This window comes from Anser brachyrhynchus, assembly GCF_964034855.1.
Source record: "Anser brachyrhynchus genome assembly, chromosome: 15".
Lineage (NCBI taxonomy): Eukaryota > Metazoa > Chordata > Aves > Anseriformes > Anatidae > Anser > Anser brachyrhynchus.
In genome coordinates, this window is record NC_137733.1 from 13,536,436 (window position 1) to 13,557,983 (window position 21,548).

Genomic DNA, 21,548 nt, shown 5'->3' on the forward strand with positions numbered 1-21,548 from the left:
TTACATTTATGAATATATATATAAATGAATGAATTTTAGTGGCCTCTACAAGGACAGTGAAGAGGCTATGATAGCATTGATCCGGGGACCTCAGAGCTTTATGGAAATGTTATTTGATGGTATGCGATTAAAACACAGACCTTAGGGCTAGAGTTTGTGGGAGGTGAAGTCAAGTTTCAAAGACATAAGAGCTTGCTTAAAATATACAATCAGTACTTTTTGTGAACTTAGCACTCATTTTTCCTTGCTTGTAGTCCAAACTCAATAATATGATGAAAAAAATATTGTTGAACGTATCATTGAATTATTGCTGCTCACGATTTATTGACACTCAAAACGGCATCTATAAGTCTTCATCTGAAGACTACAGTTCTTTATATAAAATAGAAATTTCTTTTTTTTATATATAGTTTGCATATTTTAAATCTCTTACTCTTGAGAGAGTGGGTAAATTTTTTTTGACTCACGCAAAGAGTCATTGCTGCTTGATAAGTTTTCTACATGATAGTATGCTGAAAACATCAGTCAAAATCATGGTGTTGTAGATGTCAGTAATATATGAATTATGCATTTTATTGTTAAGTGGACAAGTGCAAAAGGCAGAAAAAATGGTGAGGATCAGATCTGGTTATATTTATAGCACAAAGAAAATGGAAACTCTGAAATGAGCAGATGTAGGCAAACCGAAAGGTCACAGGATAAACTTAAGTTCAGAAATATATTGCCTCTCAGCAAAACATTTCATGGAGCGTTTACTGAAACAGCTTTATTTCAAATTGAACAATGAAATTTTTATTAGCTACTAACTCTATCATGCTAATTAGTAACTCCGTACTGGTAAAGTGATTCCCTAAGTCAGTCTGTCAGTTTGCACTGCCTACTTAATGAATGATCCTTAGAAGTACATCAGATTAAAGTGTTGGTTTTAAGTACTTAAAAAATACATGCTCTTTACATGTTTTTTCAGATTTTGAAAAATCTGAGGCCAATATACCTCATGCACTTCAATCTTAACTTTTAGATCAACAAAATAACTAATAAAACAGTCTTCAACCTTTCTGTTAGTAAGTCTTATTTTGGGGCTCAAAAATCAACATAAAACTTAGTGAAAATTAATCATACTGTTTGACCAACTAAAAAACTGATGACCAGAAAGCTGGAGAATGCAACTTAATTTTTTTTGCATAAATGCTATAAACACAATACCCTTTTATATTCCAGAAAATAAGGTGTCTGTAGTAAATCATTGACCCTCGTATTCCCAGGCAAATATCTGTGTAGTTGATACTTCAATTTTAATTATAGTAACACAGTAATTTTTCTCTTACTATTATTTTAGTAGTACCCCAATGATTTTCTTATTCCTGTAAGGGGGGGAGAGTGAAGGCTTTTATGATTGAGTCTTTTTCTTTTATTTTTTTAAATTAAAAGAAAAGATGAATAGGTAGCAAACTAACAGAAAGGGCAGCGGAAAAATTCACGAGAGACTTCCTGTCTCTCCAGTCTTTCAATGTAAACTTATTGATTTTTCTCAAGTTTGCATCTTCTGCTAGAGAGCCAGATGTCATCTTTACATAATTATGTATGCATCTTCTAATTTATTTCTGGAAACAATGTTAACTACAAGATTTAGTTCTTCAGCTTTACTATATGATGTACTAAATTATATATTCATAGAGATATTAAATTTAGATGAATGCTTTCTCTGGCTTCCTTTACCCTTGTTTAGACATATTGACTGCTCTAGGGCCTTGAAGGTACTTGATTCAGCTTTGGAGCAAGTACTAATTTTCAGAAAACAAACTGACAGGTAAGCATAAAATTAATTTTCTGTATTAATTGCAGAGGGTCAAAGTCTTGCTGATATAAATATAGCATTATGCAGGATCAGGATTCCTCGGCTTATCCTGCTTTTTTTCTTCCTGGAATTGTGTTGCTTTCATTCCCCCAGACAAATATCTATACATTTATCTGTTTTATATATTTTTGGGAGAAAGTATGCATACATGCACACATATATTTACACGTGTATCTCTCTTGTATTTGCGTGGTATTTCTGGATACAGCTACTGCTTGGTAGTCAGTTTGCTGCCTGCCAGACAATCCCAGCACATCAGCTGTGCTCGTTGGAAAAGCCGTTGGATATCACTGGACTCCTTGTGCAGCTTCAGTATTTCCTGTGTGGGAAGTCTGATATTTTGGGAACTTTTATGGATGACCTCTGCCTGTGTTTGAGTCTTGCATATTAAGCAAGTTCAGAATTTCTGGGAAGCTTTGAAATGACTACGAACGGGCTGTACAGCGAATGTCTGCATCGTTCCGCCTGGAAGACTCTGTGGGGCTTAACGGAGCTGGCCGTGATATATCTATAAGTATACGGCCCGCATACTTTACATCTGAAATTGTTAGTGGAGGTGAAACATTACTGCTAGTCAAGGAAGACTTCCGTAGAGATACAGTACAACTGTATTAACTATGAACCAGTGCTTCTATGGAAATGTTGGCCTAAACCTTTAGTTAAATGGATAGTTGTAATAATGCACTGCATGAACACTGAAGTTGTTTTTAGGGAAAGGATTTCAGTTTTGTTCCATAGTTTAGGCAGTGAACCCTGATTTATTGCTCATCTATAAGGCTCACTTTTGTTAGTATTCATGCCTAATGGTCTTAATCAACAGCAATGTAAAATTGTGTATGGTATGCATTGCTGTTTTCTGAAGTCAAAGGCTTTAGCACAGGTTGTTCTGCGTTATTGTAACTTTGCCTTTTCTTGGAGTATTTGTTTATAATTGTTTACATTACATATTAATATGTGTTTTAAAGAATGGCGCTTGCGTTATCAAGATGTAATAATTACAAAAGACATAGTTAGACATGTACATAATAAAATATGTGAATACCTTTGTAGAGTTTGGTACCATATAAGCCTTCCAGATATTAAAATATAATGCTTCATTTTTCCTGCTTTCGTAGCAAATTCTAATATTATGCAAATTGGGTTTTGGTACTCAAATATTGTCTGAAAATGTCAATCTGCTCTTGAACATATGATTGATAAACATTAGTGCGATAACACAGTTGTTTTTGCTTGAGATGAGTATAGCCATAGGAGGAAGAATGATAAATGGTAAAAGATGAGGTATCTTTAAGAAAACTTCCTTTCTAGTACTCCTTCATTCACTGACATGAACGAAGTTTTTTGTCTGTGGGAAATGAGGATACATTTTTAGCAACAGGAGTAAATGGGAAAAATAGTGACTTCTTAAAAACTATCTGGAGGGAAAATAAAATACCAAGAGTTTCAAATGTGTAGAATTTTTTGGATGTATTTGAATCAGTAGTTTTACCCGAAGTTGAGTTAATCAGTAACATTGCTTTATGATATTACCATTCCATTCTGTTTACTCCTATGCTTCCTCACCTTGTCCCTCTAGACGTGTGCCTATAGCTATTTCTGGGAGCGCGCTCTGAACTGAATCAGGGAGCTGATTTGTTTTAATCAAACTCTTCTCCCCCCCTTGGATTAGTTCCTGTCATTCCCAATGCAGCCATAGCAGCAGTTGTGAAGGGCAGGATGGGAACAAGTAGAGTAGGAGGAATGGAAAATCCTTAAGTCAGCATTGTTACTGAGGAAAAGGTATGTGGAACCTTACCCTTATTTTAAATATCCCAAGTTCTTTTGGTAATTGCAGGCTCGGTAAGCTAACTCACAAGTCAGCAGCACATATAATGTTTAAAAAAAAAAAAAGGAATAAAAAGGAATTATCGACTAAAAAGATTAACAACAGTTTTTTCACACTCATTCTGGGCAAAGGCAAAAACCAGGAGTGTAGGGCAGTATTTAACAAGAAATAAATATTCTTTTTGATTGTGGCAGTGATTTTAAAAAACAGTGACCAAAAAAAAACCAAACCAAAACAGTGGCTTAAACTAGTTTTCCCTCATGATTTTTATGGGGATTCACAGTAAATAAAACAATTTGAACATCGTGAAAGCTATTAGATCAGTGGTCTCTAAGCTAACATATGAGCAAAATCTCTTGTCATAATTAAGTATTGTTTAGCTGTGATTTAAATGAGCAGTATTTGGCATAACACTGACTACATCGTTAATACCTTTAAAACTAGAGTGCTTTCAGTGCCTTAGCATGCCTATGCCTTCTGTACCTGCATTGCCTAAAAGTCAAATCCAATATTAATTTGAGAGGTAGAAAAGCCAAAATTAAAAATTTACTAGAATTGACATTGATGATATGAATTTTTTAAGTTTTTTCCTGAAGTAATGTTGAATGCTGTATGGAAAGAAATTACCAGGAAGTTGTTATCAAGCTGTGACAAAGGCTGTAAAGGTCATACATGAGAATACGATTATATTTCCTCAAATGAAACAAGAATGTTCCCTGTGAAGGCCAAGTATAAAGCACTTTTTTTTCCATATGGAGATGCTTTATGATGACAATTCTGATTTCTAATGGAATCCTAAAGGAATCAGATGTATTAATTTTTGTGTGGTGTTTAAATATAAATGTTAGAAGGTTTGCAATTTAGATCTATAAAAATTCAGTGGATTATGCTGGAATGTTCCAAGAAATGTAAAATAAATGTGACTGGTATCTTGGAATCCTAATTTTTCCCTTAAAAGCTGCACTTTAATACAAAGTATTTTCACAATGCATGGAGAAGACTGAGGACATCTATCAGCAATGCACTTTCTGGAAAGGCTTTTTACCTTAGAAAAAATATGTTCAGGGTGCTAATCAATAACTTAGCAGAATTTTGACTTGTAGTATTTGGAATGTTTACGCAAAGCCTAGCTTAGAGTGGCTTGGTGACTGTTCTTAGTTTGCTACGTGCTGATGACCCAACTCAATTAGAGCTATTATAGGCCATACAGAGAAAGAAATTGGGATTCTGTAGCTGAGGACTCCTGCCTGTAAATCACTCCTTCCTGCCTCACTGAAGATGCCTTCATAACTAGATCATTTGTGGTTACAGCTTTGAAATAGCAAATTGAATGGTAAAACCCAAAAATAGGACAGGAAAAGTGACAGTGTTCATGGGACAGCTGGGTTTTCTATAGACTCAGAAGGACAATTGCCCAGTTCGTGGTATTATTTAAACTTGTACTTAAGATCAGCTTTGGAATGAATAGAGTAGCTGAAGGTACATAAACCTTCCAAATTAGTCCCTGCTTCCCTTTTCCTTGCCCTTCAGCAGTGTTCCTACTGTAGCATTGTGGCTACTTTTCAGTTTCACAGCCCTACGTGTTTGAGGAAGCAAACTGCTATATGAGAACTTCTGGAGTGTATGTGGTACCCCAGATAGTCCTGTACTGAAGGCTCGTTCCTGTCGTGTGCCCATGACAGTATGTACAATGCTGAGCTTGTGCTGGGACTGTCTAGTGGTGCTTGTGTCCCAGTGAAATCAACTGGACTTAAACATTTTGTTAAAAGCTTTGTTAAACAAATGGACTTAATAATGTATTGAAGTATGCAAGTGATCCTGTCTTTTGCATCTGTAAAAATGGGTCTAAAAAGAGCTCCTTGGAATTTTATAGTATATTTTTTGGTGCCTAATTATTTTTTGCTTTATGCTTTCACAGTGTGGTAAAATCTCATCTGTGGCTGGAAGTTGTACACGTGATGACGTTAGTTACAGAAATAACGAGGAAAATGGATCTCCTCGGATACAGAAAGCAAGCTCTGTTTGTATTTATATCTCTCAGTGACTCACTAAACTGCTTAAATACTTGTTTTTAATAAATTTATTTTGAATCATTAAAACTATTATTTCTAATGAACAATTTATAAATTCTCTTAATTTTCATAGAAAATTGAATTGAGTCTAGAACACTAGTATAAGTGAGGTAAATAGTCAGCTATTCTTTGCTTGTTTTGTCAAAGAATTAGTGTCTGCTGCTTTGTACCTTTGTGAAGTAGGTGAAGAACAGTACTATCAGCTTGTAGACTTTTTTAATGATTTCACTTGCATATACTTCACATAACTGAAAATAGCCACCTAATACGCAAGTCAGTGGAAAATTCACTGTTATCCCAGTGCAGCTTCAGTGTAAACTTCAGTACGTACTTAATTATGGAGTCACATAATATTTGCCATCAGATCCATTTGTCAACTCCATTTGCTATCTGAAGTTACAAATGTCAGAAATTTGTACATGTCATCAATTCATTTGTCATAGTTGTATGTTAACATTAAAATCAAGTTAGTTAATGTTGACATCTAAATTGCCATCTTTAGGTTTCAGAGTCAGTAACAGATTTCAACTAATTTCGTACTGATCTGAGATGTTGTGTCAGAGTGGTGCAGCTATAAGGAAGTCAACAGTGGTTTAGGTTTGGTTCGCTTGTTGGTTGTCTTTAAGAAGCAATCATGATGCAGTTATAAAACTATAAAACAAAGGTTTCACAAGTGTGACAGTTTATGCTGAAACTAAGGATAAGAAAGCTCTTGAGATTACATACAACATGAAGTGAGTTCTGATTTAAAAAAGGGAAAAGTGAAGGGGAAGGAATGAAACAATCATTTTACTTACAGCTGGCTATTGTACACATAGTAGATTGTTACTGGTTACATAGTGAGTGTGTGTTCATTTACGTAGGTTATGTAAACAAGGAAGCCGACAGCTACAGTTGCATGTTTCTTAAATTTTAAACACAATTTTAAGATTATTACCTGGTCATTTCTTTTATTGATGTCTCAGTACAAGATATTTCAATTATAATTTAGGGTATCACAAAAACCACTTTGAATAATAATGCTTTGAACAAAAATTATATTGCTCAAACAAGGAACAGTAAAGCAAACTTATTATATGGATACAAGTCACTACTTAATGAGCTTTACTAAATTAAAAAAATGGTCTTTATAGTTTGTTTTTTTTCTGTTCTTCGTAGTTAAAGTAATAAGTATGAAACTGGAAGAAAGGTACTGAAATAGTAAGAGACTGAAAGGTGGTTTTGCAGGCTAAAAAATACATCTATCTCTTTGTCAGGGTTATTACATGAATGGGATCAATAACTGCAATATCAACAACTGCACATCCAGTAAGTGGTCTGAATTTAACCAATAACAGTGTCTGAATCCCTTCAATATTGATGTAATTATCACTATTTTTTAAAATCAGAAACAAATGTAAAAGCTATGCTGGAATTTTAAAAGAAAAAAGTTTAGCATGGCGAACTTGCTAGTCTTGTTTTTCAAGTGTAAAAAAAAAAATTGCTTTCAGCTTGACTGTTCAAGAATGTACAGAGAAATCAATAGATTTATTGTAGTGTACCTTTCTCAGGAATAATGAGGTCAAGAGTTTGCAGAACAACATGGTTTTGGTTTGTGTTTATATTCTGAATGTAATTCTACCGAAGTAATTATTTATATAATGTTCTTCAGAATTCCTGGAAATAAATGTCTTCTGGAGGTGGTGCTGGTGGGGAACCAAAAAACTACAAAATGACTGATGCACAGGAAAACATGCGTATGGAAACCTGAAGTTGTTAAAAAATGCATTACACTTTATTTACGTTTATGAAATGTAAACATAAACTTACGAAGTTACTGTGAATTTTATCTTCTGCTGGAAGTCCAAATATGCTTTTATCTGATCACTGAGCCCTTCATGCAGTTCATAGAGCACATTCATGCTATTATCCAGTGCTGGATAATTCCTGTATTATAGAAGAGAAGTGGGGGGGCCAATTTCAGATATCACCAGTATGGTATAGAGCTCTACTTCTGAGAGCACCTGCTGGCTGGCTCTGCTACTTCTTCATCCAGTTGTCTTGGCTGCTGATGGACCCACAGTGATTTAGAATGGATGTGGGACCCATGTGGGTGTAATCCTATTTGTACCCAAGCTGATCTTGCTGCTGCTCCTCCTTATATGCTACACTTTTTAACTTTTTATGAGTGGTGAAAACACCACAAAAAAAGATGTGTGAAGCGTGGTCTGCAAAGTACTTGCTAATATTAGAGGAGAGCATGCCAATCATCTCATTCCAATTAGTTTTTTTTAATATTTCTGTTTCTTAATGTGTGTGCTACCATTCAAGAGGTTTGTTATTGATCCTGCAGTGTTGTATAGTCTGGGAGAGCTGTCAAAAAGGATGATGCTTGGCTTGTGGTTTTTTTAATAATTTATTTTTTTTAAATAAGCTATAAGTTGTTGTAGTATGGGGCCCTTAAGTGGGAATTCCGTTCTATATGTCTGTCAAGGCCTGTCTCAGCTAGCAGTGCAGAAGAGTAGATCAGACAGCTTGGGGGGGGGGGGGGGATAGGGGGAGGAACAAATTGAAAATTGTTGCTACGTGCAGCCAATCTATAACTTTGTTAAGGAGAACCTTTGTTACTCTTTATTTTGTTTTAGTCACACCAGTTCCCTCAAACATGCCTACATGCTATCTCAACTTCCACAAGCAACTATAAAGAGATAAACAGTCCGTGGGTAATCCCAACTTCTGTTCTTAACTGTGCTGTGTTGGTATAGGATTCTGCTGAATACACGTAGCTAACTCTGAGCAAGACAGGCAGCCACCATTCCCCAGGCTGTCTGGGAGATCAATGGCAATTAGACATGCCCTTTTTATAGAGCAGGACAGCTTCGTTCTACTGCAGTGACATTGCTCCTACTGTCTCACTGTGGTATGTTGGTCTCTGTGGAAGCAAATTCATTTTATATATAACTTTATTTATGTGTGTATATATATATGATTTTTACATATTCCACAGCAGTGAAGTAGGGCTCATGCAGTGCTGTGGCAGGAGGAGGGGAAGGAGAACGTGGACGAGGTACTGGTCAGATAGCCATGTCCAAATGAATTGAATAGGCTATAAAGAACTATTAACATTTGAATGGAGTTATCTAGGAAATACAGTTACCAGACACTAGCTTTTAGCAATTATCAGCCAACAGAGGGAATTCACGTGAATTGGCTGTGCCTCAACTTGGGGCAGGGAGGGGGGGACTGATATGTCAAAATCCTGTTAAATACTTGACATTCCAAGGACAAGTACAGTAAAAGAAATAAAAATCTAGGACAGCGTGCAGGGGAGGGCAGTACTGCTAATGTACATGTGCAGTGTAGAGTTCAGTTTTCCTTTCTGTAAGAACACTAAAGTTCTGCATTTTAGTGGGCAGATCAACATGGGTTTGTATGGAAAATGTCTGGAGATAGGTGAATCTTTGGTCAGAATTCAGATTCTGTTGGGCTGGTTGGAAGAGCCAGGAGGGGCAAAAACAGGTAGAGACAAGAACTTCACGTTGCACAGCCCTGAGCCCTCTTGCAGAAAAAAAATCATTTGGGCATAGGTTCCCTGTGTCATGTCGTCCCCTCCTCACTGTGGTAGAATAGAGAGATCTATCATCTGGTGAGGGAAATTAAAGGTGAAAAAGGTAAAATGAAGTGTTGCATGCCTTCCTGCGTCTTCATACTTGTGCTAGGAGAATGTTAGCTTATATCTAATTAGAAGTTAACATAGCAATAATTTTGTAGGGCAAGTGTGTGCTTGCAATGAGATATCGCAGGAAGGAAATGACAAGTGCAGGAGAGCATAAATCAACCTATAGCTGAAATCTGTCTCGTCTTTCAAAACCGTACAAATGCTTTTTAAGAAATTTTAACTCTAAAGCAGTTCTTTGGTTTTCAGATTTTCTGAGGATATTTGTAGCTTTGGAAGCCATGAATTGGTTCAAAAGTCATTCAAGATCTTTAAATTTGTGAAAGGTAGGAGCTTAATGATATTACATGTAGTTGACCTGCTTAAAGTTGAGGATTAGTAGTTGACTGAAGTCAGCTGAGCAATTGCTCTGCAATGATCGGGTGAACAGAGGAGACCTGGCACGTTCATAACAGAAAAGGCATTGGTAATGGAAAAATTGTCTTTATTCAATCTGAAGTTTTAAGTTATACTCAGTGAATATCGTAGCATTTTTTATCAATTGTTTCTGTATGAAGTCTGTGACTTTTTAACTCCGAGGTTGTACATTGAGTTGACTTTCTGAACTTAATTTTAATCAAAAAGAACTAAAAATGGCTAGCTAGGACAGTATTAACTTTTTTGTTTGAGTTGCCAGGATGGGGGTGCTAAAGGGCATCACAGTGCAGATGGTTTCAATACCTTTGTGATCTTCTCAGGTTTTAATTTGGATCACAATAGTTCCTGTTAAGGCATTTTTTGGATGCAGCTTAAATTCTTTGTTCCTAGAAGAACACAGGAACGGTTCACTATTTCAGTGTCTTTCAGTTTTATTACAAGTCTTGACAACCTGGTATCTATCTTGTACTGGCTTAGGCTTGTTTAAAATTATAGGTCTACTTGATTTGAGAGTACATTTTATCTTTTACACTACTAATTATGTGGGATGAGAATGTGTAAGGTTGGAGTACCTTTACAGTTAATGTTACAATATCTTTTCTTCATCTCCTATGAAGAAGTTCATGCCATTCCTTTGGCTTAAAAGCAATAGCAATGAAAAAGGTGAGTTTCTAGAAGAACTTGTCAAGGTTAACTATACTAAACACTTTGTTTTCTTACTCATGTACTGTTGTTTTATAATCGTAATTGGAGAGACTAGACCGAGGTCATTTGATTTAAAAAATAGCGGTTTTCTTTTATGCTTTTCCACTCTGTTTCATATTCAGTAATGAACTCTTCAAGTAAGCTGATAAGATCCTAAAGCCTGGAAGGCATTTAGCACTTCCACCCCACCCCGCCATTCTTTTTTTTTTTTTTTTTTTTGGTCTGTGCTAAATTAGTAAATACGTTGTTCTGTGCCAGAGAGCAGAAACTATTTTTCCAAACATGTGGAAGAACTACAGTTCTGGCTGACTTTTTTGCAATGTGGCTTCATCTGATTTTTTACCTGAAACTAGCAGAAGGTTCTCCATGCAAATTATGTTTGGCACAGATTTAGGGTTGTGGATGCCAAGATTACTGATGAAGCGGATGGAGAGCTACTTTTATGCCATCATTACACAGAACTGTGCATTAATGTTAATGGTAGTCTACTGCAAATGTTTTTGAGGACATGGGTTGAATTTCACTTAAAAATGATATCCTGTTCAAGTTGAAAAAAGCAATATGCCTGTGAAAATATCTTAGGAAAACTCATCGTCTGAGAATCATTATTGCTGTGTGTTATAGCAATGATTGGTTTGTTGATTTGGGTCTTAAGTTTGTTTTGAGCCTACCAGAAAACCTAAAAACTTTTTTCCTCTAAAATACTACTTCCTTTTTCTTTAAGGAAGAAAACTAGGTTGGACCCCAAGGTCCCACTTTAATATTAATGTAAATGGTAAAGCCAGTTTAAAATAAATGAATTGCTTTTCTCATTGTTACTGGGCAACGTTGTTATGGTGTAACATTGTTACACCATAATCCCAACAACCATGCTGTAAAAGAAAATTCTTGTTTAAAATAATTCCTGTCCTTCTGTTCAGAAGGAAGACATGGGTAATTCTATTACTTAGCAATCATAGGTAAATCCCTTTTTGTTTATAAGCGTGAGCTAACCTTCAGTGGACTGTGGAAGTAATAAACTGATGGAGGGGAAGTGTTTCGACTAGAACTAGAGATTAATGATGGAAGTGAAAATTAAGTTAGGATTCTTAGTTTTATGTCTCTAGTTGGACTCTTGGTCTCTAGGCTTCTGCACCATTCTGGTGTGTTTCTAATACCTAGTATGATGCACGTTACCAACAGGATTAATAGAGAAAGGTATGAGAACTTTCAGTTTTCACAGACGATGTGCTAGCATGGTTTGCTTTTATATAGGAGGCTCTGAAAGGAACCTCACACTTAGTGTTGCACAGTGTATTTTATGTGAATTTTCGGTTGGTTGGATGGCTTACTCACCGTATTGGGAAAGCATTGCCAGGAACAACGAAAATGTCACGTAGGTTGTTCTAGAAATCACGTTAGAGGTTGCCATTATGACTAAGAGCACGAAATAGGGGCATTTTAAAGTATTCCTGTATATAATGCTAGTGCATTCTCCCAAGTCAGTAGATTCCCCGGAGTATTCTCAAGCATACATAAATTTAGGCTTGTGTAGTGTGTCACTGTGCTTGGGTGTAGGCTTCTCCCCTGCAGCCTGCCAGCCTTGCTTCCCCCAGCTGTTAAACCGAAATGTCAAGCAGCTGAATGTACCTTGTTGGGCACAGGGAATGTGTTACTTAGGTAAAAAAATTTGAGATGGGGGATGACTGATTTTTCTTTCTGCTGTGAAAGTGTCAGAAAGTTAATGATGGCTGACTTGTGAGATAAATTAAGGTGATAGTCAAGTGCAGATAAACAGGCATACTATAGAAATCTCTAGAAAATCAGTTTTCTGTATAATTATGAATTGATCTCAAGTGGTCCGTGCACTTGTAGTCCTTGTTAAGAAAAATCTTAAGGTAATTCTTTGTCCTCAGATTCAGTTTAGAGGGGTGTTAGAACTTGGTCACGGAAGTTAACTTTTTTTTTCTATTTAACTTTCCATTGAATTTCATTATGGTTGCATGATTTGCTGCTTAAAGCGTTGAATTAGAGCCTAGATGGGAATAAATAGCAACAACCTGAAATGGTTCATTTCTCTTCAAAATAAAGGAAGCTTGAAATAATGATGGGAGGACTCTGATTGCTCTGAAGCTGTGTAGCTGCCTAAAATCTCAGAATCAGTATAAAAACTTGTTGGTGTAAATACCACCTGCATCATGGCAGCTTTCATGCAGGCTGTGTGTGGCAGCTAAGGAAAATCATGTATAAAGTGAAAAACAATGTTTTTGAAGTCTAGCGTGCTGCATCTGACAGCTGCTTCAGCATCGTCTCCAGAATGCTGTAACTTGTGGCTGAGCCTGTGCGCTGGCCAGAAGATTTTTACTGGGTCCCACGCCAGTGTTCCAGTTTGCTGGACACCCCTGGGACCAGCGAATCTGACCAGTTATGTTTAATATGCCATACCATTTAAAAAAAACAACAGCAGAAAATTTCCTGACAGTTGCTGTTGTCCTCGTGGACTGATGTATTTTTTATGGTCTCTAACAATCTCATGAAAAGATGAAATTATTTAAGCTCTGTGCTGTCATATGGATCAAACACCCTCCTTTTCCAAGCAAATGAAACAGCTGTCTGTAGCCTCCTTGGGAAGCTTAGTTCTTGGGGTACTTCAGACATGCCACATACCCAGTAGAAAAATATCATCCTGAGGAAACTGACAGTGCCGATGCATGATCTTTGATCCTTTTTCTCTAACCACTACAAGATGTTCTGTTAAAGCATATGTTTATTTTTTGCAGAGCCAGGTGTTCCACATGCCATTGTTACTTGTTTTTTTCTGGTTGTATTCCAGAGATAATGCCACCCATTTCTTAAAAATATGATGTTTCTAATCTCCTCTCTCTGATTTTAAGCTTGTTTTTGTTGTTTTTCTCTCAAAAGCATCTTTCATACTCCTCTCTTCATATCCTCTTTCTTTCTGGAAAATGGGATACTTCAGGAAATTTGTGTTTGAGGGAGATCATGGCAGAGGAGATGGTTAGGTTCAGATAAAAGGCATACTGGCAGATGGTCTGGCAGTGCTATAACTCATTGTCACTTCATTTACACAAAGGATGCTTGTTTGAGACTCTACTTAACAGAATAAAAATTGAAAAAGGAAGTTGCCTAATACTTTCCTGCCTTCCAAGCAGCATGCAATACTCATTTCTTCTCTGATGAAGTTTTTGTCTCTTTTGTAGAAAGAAACTCCCTTCTCAAGTCTTGGTTTGCTTTTGCCACAAATGCTCCTGGCAGTTTGCAGTCTCTGGCTCACTTTGAATTCCAGCCAACATCCTTTAACATTTCAGTGTTACTTGCTTTCTTGCAAATTTGAAAGATAAATGTATCAGACCTGTAACTTTTTTCCGCTTTAGTTGTATTTACGTGATGCTTTTAATATTTCCATTTTGTTTGTGGAAATTGTTTTTGCAACTGGTTGTTTGTAAATTGCAATGAATTCTGGGGTGTAAGATGACTGAGAAAAGTAATGACAATAACTTACCCAACTTTTTTTCTTTTTAGTTCAGTGTTTTTGCTGGAACTTTAACAGATGCCATACTGAGATCAGATGTATTTTTTTTTTTTTTGATTTCCAGTAGGGAAAATATATCTGGATAGATAGAAAAAAAAATCCTCTCCTTTTTTCCTAAAGCCTAGGGTAAGAGGAAAATTCCAATGGCACAGATGAGATGCTTAAAACTAGAAACACAGAAATCCTGTCTCTTTTTTGTTTAAACTGTATTTTCCATATTTCTGTGAGTTTTCAGTGTTGGAAGTATCATATAAAGAAAATGGTTCAACTGGCAAGAAATTTCAGTTCCATTTTTGCAAGGAAATGAAAAAGGAGTTTAAATTCACATCTAATAAGTTACTAATGCATTATTGTTTTTCGCAATTGTACAGGTTTTAGTTGAGAGATTATTACAGGCAAAACAAAAAAAGTCCTTTGTAGAACTTGCATTTATTTTAAAACAATGCTTGTTTAATGTTGTTAGTATAGGCTGGAAGGCAGTCAAAAGCATGGTGGTGTTCTTCCTCTCCCTGACTAACTTTGTTGCAGTTAATGCAACTAGTCTTATCTCACATAAACTACTTGTTTTCAAGGTTATGAAATTTGTTATTGGTAGGATCTGGCAGTGTATGTTTGCTTGAAGTAATAATCAGTTTTCATGCCTCAGGACAATGGCATAGTTTTGGCATCATTGAACCTGAAATGGTTTAAATCAGTGTACTTTTACTCTCATGTTAGCATTTATCAAGTAATTTTCTATTTGTTTATAAGGAAAAACTTTTTGCTTTTAGTGAAAAACTTTTGCCTTTAGTGAAAGTACTCTGAATACCATTTGAGGTTTTACATCTTGTTTTATAGTACAGTGATTTCATTTTGAAATGAATTTGTTTTTGTGTGTGGGCAACTCCTATATACAGGATAACCTATATTGTATTTTCTGTTGTTTCATGGTTGTTTTCATAGAAGGTCTAAAACGTGACTATTGTGATGACTACTTTAAAATTAGGTGGTAAGTGGTGTTCGAGTGTTTTGGGGGATGTGGCTTTCAGAAAGTTAGTAGGAATTCTTAAGTGAGTTGATAACTTAGACTTTGAGAACAAAGCTTTAGTAACACGGTCAGTGCCATAACTGAGTTACGGTGATCACACGTGGACAATGTGCAGCACTGGTTAATGCCAGGTGTGGTGCACCTTGTGTTCACCTTGGTGTTGTAACTTCCCTACAATCTCACAGCACCAGTGCTGTATCGCTTCTATTTATACCCAGTTGGGCTAGCTCAGAACCATATTTAAGGTTCTGACTTCCCCGGAAGGCTGTATTATTTGGTGACTTATCAACATGGGCAAAGGGATATAATCTATCCACTTTCTGTTGTGGGTTAGCATTGCACATAATTCCAAGTTCTCAGCAACAAATCCACAAACTAGCTTTTTGTTTTTTATCTTTACATTCTTCGGTGCTGTTTATGGCGCTGATATTCAGAAAGTCTCTTGATGTTTGAAGATGTGACTTTTATACATAATCAAATAAAAATTGGCTTCTAAAATTCCTATCAGAGAAGAAATAGAGTAGAACTGACCTATTTATATTTAATCATAATAATCTAAAAGATCACCTGAGTAATATTGCTTTAAATTACTGTTGTGGCATGTGCTGAGTGTTCTGAATACAAACAGGGATCTGAGGGGCAGTCGGCATACCGGGTGTTTGTCAGCAAGGCTTTCTGCAGCCTACAGCCTGCTGTTTAGGAATGGGTGGCTCTCAGTTGTCAGTGATAGCTGTGTACAGCAGCATTGTTAACTGCTGAATGATTTCTGTCGGTCACCTTTCTTGTCATGTCCCCAGTCCAGTTCATGCCTTTCCTGCCTCAGAAGTGTGCTGTGCAATCCGCTCCTGAGGAACCAACCGTCACTGCCTGAGGAAGAATATGAAAATACTGGTGCTGTCCCTAGCCTCTTTCTTTAGCCTTCATTACAGAAATATACCTCTGTGTGCTGAAGGAAACTTTTTAGCTTACTAATAAGCTTATGTTGTTTATTCGCAAAATTTAAGGCCTTTGATTTTGAACATATTGAGTCACTTATAACGGTTATCATGTCTAATCCCTCTCTAGCACTTCACAGAATTTTTTGAATGTGCACCATGTTAATCCACTGCAAATGTATGCGTGTGGTAGCAAATACTGTGGCTTCTGAAGAATAATGTTATTGCCTGCTGAGTAAAAGAGGAACAAAGTTGAAAATTTTGAAGTCAAATATTCTTTGTTATTAGTGTACTTAATCCCTTACTAAATTCCCCATTTTAGAAGAAAAATTATCCCTACAGGATCACCGTTTGAGGGCAGTACATATGAGATGTATATCAGAGGTATAACGATTCTGAGATTTACTTCCAAATTACTGAAAAATAAGTTACCCTGATCAATACAAAATTTTTAGTATGCTGTTCACAGAAGAACTCTGTGTACGTAATGATGATAGTCAAGATTGACGCAGTTGTTCATGGTACAGCAGAACATGATTAAACCATGGGGTCTAGGCCTCTTTCCATCTCCTCCTCCAAGATACATGAAGCTACCTCAAGATATTTGTTTTCTGTTACAGAATCATTTGGTTTTTCAACCTAGAGCCAAGAACACCATGATAAATAAGAGTTCATTAGCCCAAATTTCAACCCAAATACAATTTTATTTAAAAAAAAAAAAAAATCATATGCTGCACTTTCCTGGAAGTGATATAATATCTAATAAATATTTCATAATCTGTGTTCAGAAATACCCTGATACCGTAACCATATGTCTGTGGGCAGAGGATTATGTTTATAAAAAGTCTAGAAGTTTGTATACAATTTGATTTGATCTTTAAGATCCGATTTTGGATGGAAAAACTTCATAGTTACCAGCAAGATAGGAAAACACTTGAGAGTGCAGAATTATATCCTTCTGAAACAGATATATTGTGAAGCAGCACATCTATTGAATCTTGTTCTTGGATTAGCTGTAAAAGCAGTGGAGTATTATGGGAATGTAGAAGTCAAAATCGGCCTAATAATTCATGATGCAGCAATAACAACAAACATAGGTATGTAAATGAGAATAGGCCAAGTTCCTGAGATTGCATGAGTTGTGGTATACATTATTAAGGCAGAAAAGGATAGAAATAGGAAAGGCAAATACAAATGTACATTTTTGGCTCTTGTTAATATATCAAAACAGCTTCAACTTAGTTTGCGGAGGTTATTTTTGTGCTTATAAAGCTACAAAGATTTATTTTTGAAATGAAAGCTTTAGAATCTGTAGAAAATACTTCATCTTTCAAACTGTAATTTTGGGGTCAAGTCATGAATTTGGGGCATGAAAATACTTGCTAGCAGGTGTAATTCTCATACAAGCAATCCTACTTTAATTCTGCTCTGGCTATCGCTGTCATTCATAGTTGGAATTGATGTACATTTCTACCTTGTCAAAAATAGATGTGTATAGTTTCACTTTTTTTCTGGGAATAGCTGATCTGGTTTTCTGAAAATAATGCTGATTGTTGTTAATCAACTTGTCAGAACTGAATAGTTTTCATCTTTATCAAAGTGAACAAAATTGGGACATTAAATAAGTCTGTGCAGAACTAGGACACTCTGTTTGGAGACATAGCTCCAGACACTGTAGAGGATTTTTTTGACAGATAAGCTGTGTGCTTAAAGAGATAAATGTTAATCTAATGCATTGGAAAACAGACAGATTACAGTGTACAGTGATGCATTCAAATAGCAAGACTAAGTTCTATGTACCAGCTGAGTCTGTTTCCTAAAACTCCCCAAACTTACTGTGAAAACCATGGATGCAGCTGGTAAAGTATATCTGATTTCTGATGTGTGAGCCAAACATTGGTAGAGTAACAGCTGAACTAACATTTTAATATGGAAAACTGGATAGTTTTATTTTTTTTTATTTGGATTGAAAGGGGAGTTGAAAGAAGAGGAACATAGCACCTCTGTTACCTTTGTTTTTAGCCAGGCTTCTGTGCCACTTTTTTTCTCTTTAGGTTTCCAGAATAAATATCGTCTATCCTTACTATGACCAAAATACAGATGCTTGATAAAATGGCACAAGCTGATCAGTTGTATCCTACACAGGTTACGATTTCTTCAATGAAAGGTTCACGCTGGTGCAGACTTTAAGTACCACGCAGATGCAAACTCAAACTTTTTAAATGGTAGTTTAATACTATATTGCCTCAGGTGTGTGTGATAGGACATATTAAAGAATGATAGCAATTCAAAGAGAGAATTGTAGAAGCTTCAAGGTGTGAGAGCTGTTCTTGTCATAATAATATGTTCTTTTATGGTTAAATCCAAGATAAGGAACAGCAAGAATGAACTCATTTAGTCAAGTTATCAGGTTCTCTGGAATTATGCTTAAATGTTATTAACTGATTATAGGTTTGGAGATGACTTTTCTTTAAGAGTTTTGTAGCTTCTAGTACAAAGTAAAATACATGTACCCCTGACTAAAATAAACTATTTAATGTGGAGCTAGCAGGTGGTTGGAGAAGGAATTGACTCTCCCAAAGCAAGGATAAACAATGCTAAAATAACTACCTTTATTTAAACTTTGGAAGCAAGGCAGATATTTTGTTAATATTAAGTGTGTGACCACATGCCTAGAAGAATAGGTTCTTGTCCTTATACTCTGGGTCAGGAGTTTGTGTGGATCGCGTTAGTAAAGCAAACAAGTGTTGTCTTAGTGTAGGAGTGACTGTACCTGAGCTAACGAGGCCTGCTGAATGTCTGCACGCCTGAACCTCGTGGCGAACTGGCTCATGCTCGGCTCAGAACACAGGAGGAACAAGGGGGTAAATGTCTACACATACCGAGATGCCTGCTGTTGTCATTTTAATGTTCTGTCCTGCTACCGTATATAAATATATGGTCACTGTTTTTGTCCTGTTCTAAAGAGGATCCATCGATCTGGAAAAATAGAAGTCTGTTGCGAGTAATAACCTCTGAGCTTAGTTGGAAATGTTTCTCTAATACCAGAACATTTCATGATCTTGTGAAGATTCCTTGTTACTGCACAGGAACCAGTTAGAGAAGTCATTCCAGCACCCACAAGCAGTAATACCCATGGTAGAGATGTTCTGCCTTTTGACTTGTACCTGAGGTTGTGATAAGAGTCCATATGTGTTTTTGTCTTTAACTGTGCTGATCCAACAAGAAATTCCATAGCCATCTCACTTAGGTTCAGTTAAAGAGGAAGAAAAACAGGGAAAAAAAAATGTCATCTTAAGAAAAGAGAAGATGGCCTAATCTAGCATCTTAAAGGGGCACTGTCATCTTTTCTGGAATAATTTATGAACACAGAAACACAAAATATGGAATTCTTTTTTTCTGTAAAATGCAGTGCCGTTCAAAGAAAGATATAACCAGGAGTAGGATGTCTTAAATTTTGACTGTGCAGCGTCTTAGAAGCAAACGTTGTGGAGATAAATTATAATGTTCATATCAATATACATGTATAAATTTAACACTGAAATAAAGATACAGTTGCCTGTGTAAGGGACTGGGTTCTTTTAAAGATGCTGTACAGTGAGAATTCACCTTGACTGTAGTGCCAAACTGAAATCACAGACATCATTGCTTTGGCATCTCTTCAGCTTATGTACAGTCTTCAAGATGATCGCTCTCAGATAATCAAAATACTTGCATAACTATTTGGAGGACTAGAGGTATATTTGGATGTAGTTGTTTGAATTTGGGAACAAATGCTTGAAAATTCTGGCTCAGTTCTTATCAACAGTGAAATAATGTAAGTACAAGCTACAAATGCTAGTTTGCTTTTAATAACTAAGCGTTTAACACCAGCGTGGCCTTGGTTTTTTTTCTTTTTAACTTTGTGTGATTTTAAAAAGTAATTCAAGATGGAAAATTTGTCGGATGTAATGTTATTCTTTAAATTACTGTGAATCTTAGAACTTAAAAGGACCTTGGAATGGTAAAGGCTTCTCCAAGTAGCCTGTGGTTCTGTTGGTAGTATAAAAAGATGTGCAGCTTTCCTTCTATTGAAGGACTCTCATTAGCATTTATGAAATAAAGCGGAGGGGGTTACTGTTGTGCCACTCTTTTACAAAATCTTTTACAAAAATTCAATGAGCATTTTGAATTTGTAGATTTGTGGTTTTCTGTTTCTACCTGTGAATGCTCATTTGTGAAGAATGTCAAATATTTTGAACATTATTGCTGAGAGATTTTCTTACACAGCAGATAAAGATGTCTCTATAGCCACCAGCAGCATTTCATCTTAGTACATAAATCAGGGAAACAGGTGATACACTAAGCAAATTTAAAAGATGCGAGAAACCTCATATGTCGTTCTAATTTGATCTTTGCCAAATGAAGTACAAAATAAAACGTACTGATACTGCGTCATGCAAGTACCTTGGAAAAGTGGTTTAGACTTAGAAATATTAGTTTCTGTCACAAATTGTATTTATTTCTCCTGCAGGTAGAACTCAGAGTACCAACAATATTCTGATAAAAGTTGAAATTACTCCTATGGTGACAGCAAGTGACAGACTTCATAATATTGTCTTTTTTAAAAGATTTAAAGTTTCCATTTTAATATTTTATAGAATAAGCTTTTAAGAAGTGACAAAGTTTCGCTTCTTTGCTTGAAGTAATTTTCAGCAGAAAGTTTGACTACAGCTTGTAGGTTCAAAGATGATTTTCCCTAATATAGTGGAACAAACCAGCATGGCACAAATGTTCTTTGGGCTATCATTGCTTTCTTTAGTTCTGCAGAATTACACTTCCCTGTCAGAGGAATAAATTTCAGAAGTGAAAAGAGACACCAGTCCTCTGACAAATTTTTTTTAGTAAGGGATTCCTGAAACAAAGTTTTAGTGTAAGGCGATGCGTTTATCTATTTTTTGAGCAAGTGTGATAGATTACTGTTTTCACAAGATGTGGTACTTTAATTATGTTGTATAAAGAGTATTAATACTTAATCCAGACATTTATGCCTGAACAAAAAAGCTTGTTACATTTTATTGCCAAAAAGATTGATGGTTACTGACCTCATCTGAACTCTAGCAGATAGCATCTGGGAAATGATTATTTGGACCTGTGCAGCTGTCCTAGGCTGGAAAAGCTTATCTTAGAATATATGATTTTAAACTTTATTTTCACTTTTGAATGAGAATTAATATACTGGGTATATTTCCATTTTATTGTTGATATATTGGGTAAAACTCAAATATTATTTCTTATCTTGAGTAATATTTTGTAACCATTCAGATGTAGTATTCTAATGGCCTGCTGACCCTCCTTGCTGAGAAACAGAGACTGAGAAATGTTTTCAGACTGTTTTTCATTAAGTGACTGTAGATTTATTTAAATTGACTGAAAGCCATCTCTAATTACAGGTAATCATAAAGCAAATTATGATCAGGAAAAGGTAGGGTTTAGTTGAGTTATCAATCATTCTTTTTTAGTGCATTCTAATTAGATCACCA

At 35.9% G+C, this 21,548-nt stretch overlaps 1 protein-coding gene across 7 annotated transcripts in view; it reads left to right on the top strand.

The window, feature by feature from the left end:
• SDK1 (sidekick cell adhesion molecule 1) overlaps positions 1–21,548 on the top strand; it is a 393,578-nt gene that overhangs the window by 39,017 nt on the left and 333,013 nt on the right. The window contains exon 1 of one of the 7 annotated variants that reach the window (XM_080556197.1): positions 10,424–10,490. The exons of the other annotated variants lie outside the window; for them this stretch is intronic. Coding sequence (XP_080412323.1) covers positions 10,439–10,490 — 52 coding nt within the window. The 5' untranslated portion in view covers positions 10,424–10,438. Of the gene's footprint in view, positions 1–10,423; positions 10,491–21,548 lie in introns of those variants that run through there. 7 annotated transcript variants of the gene reach the window in all.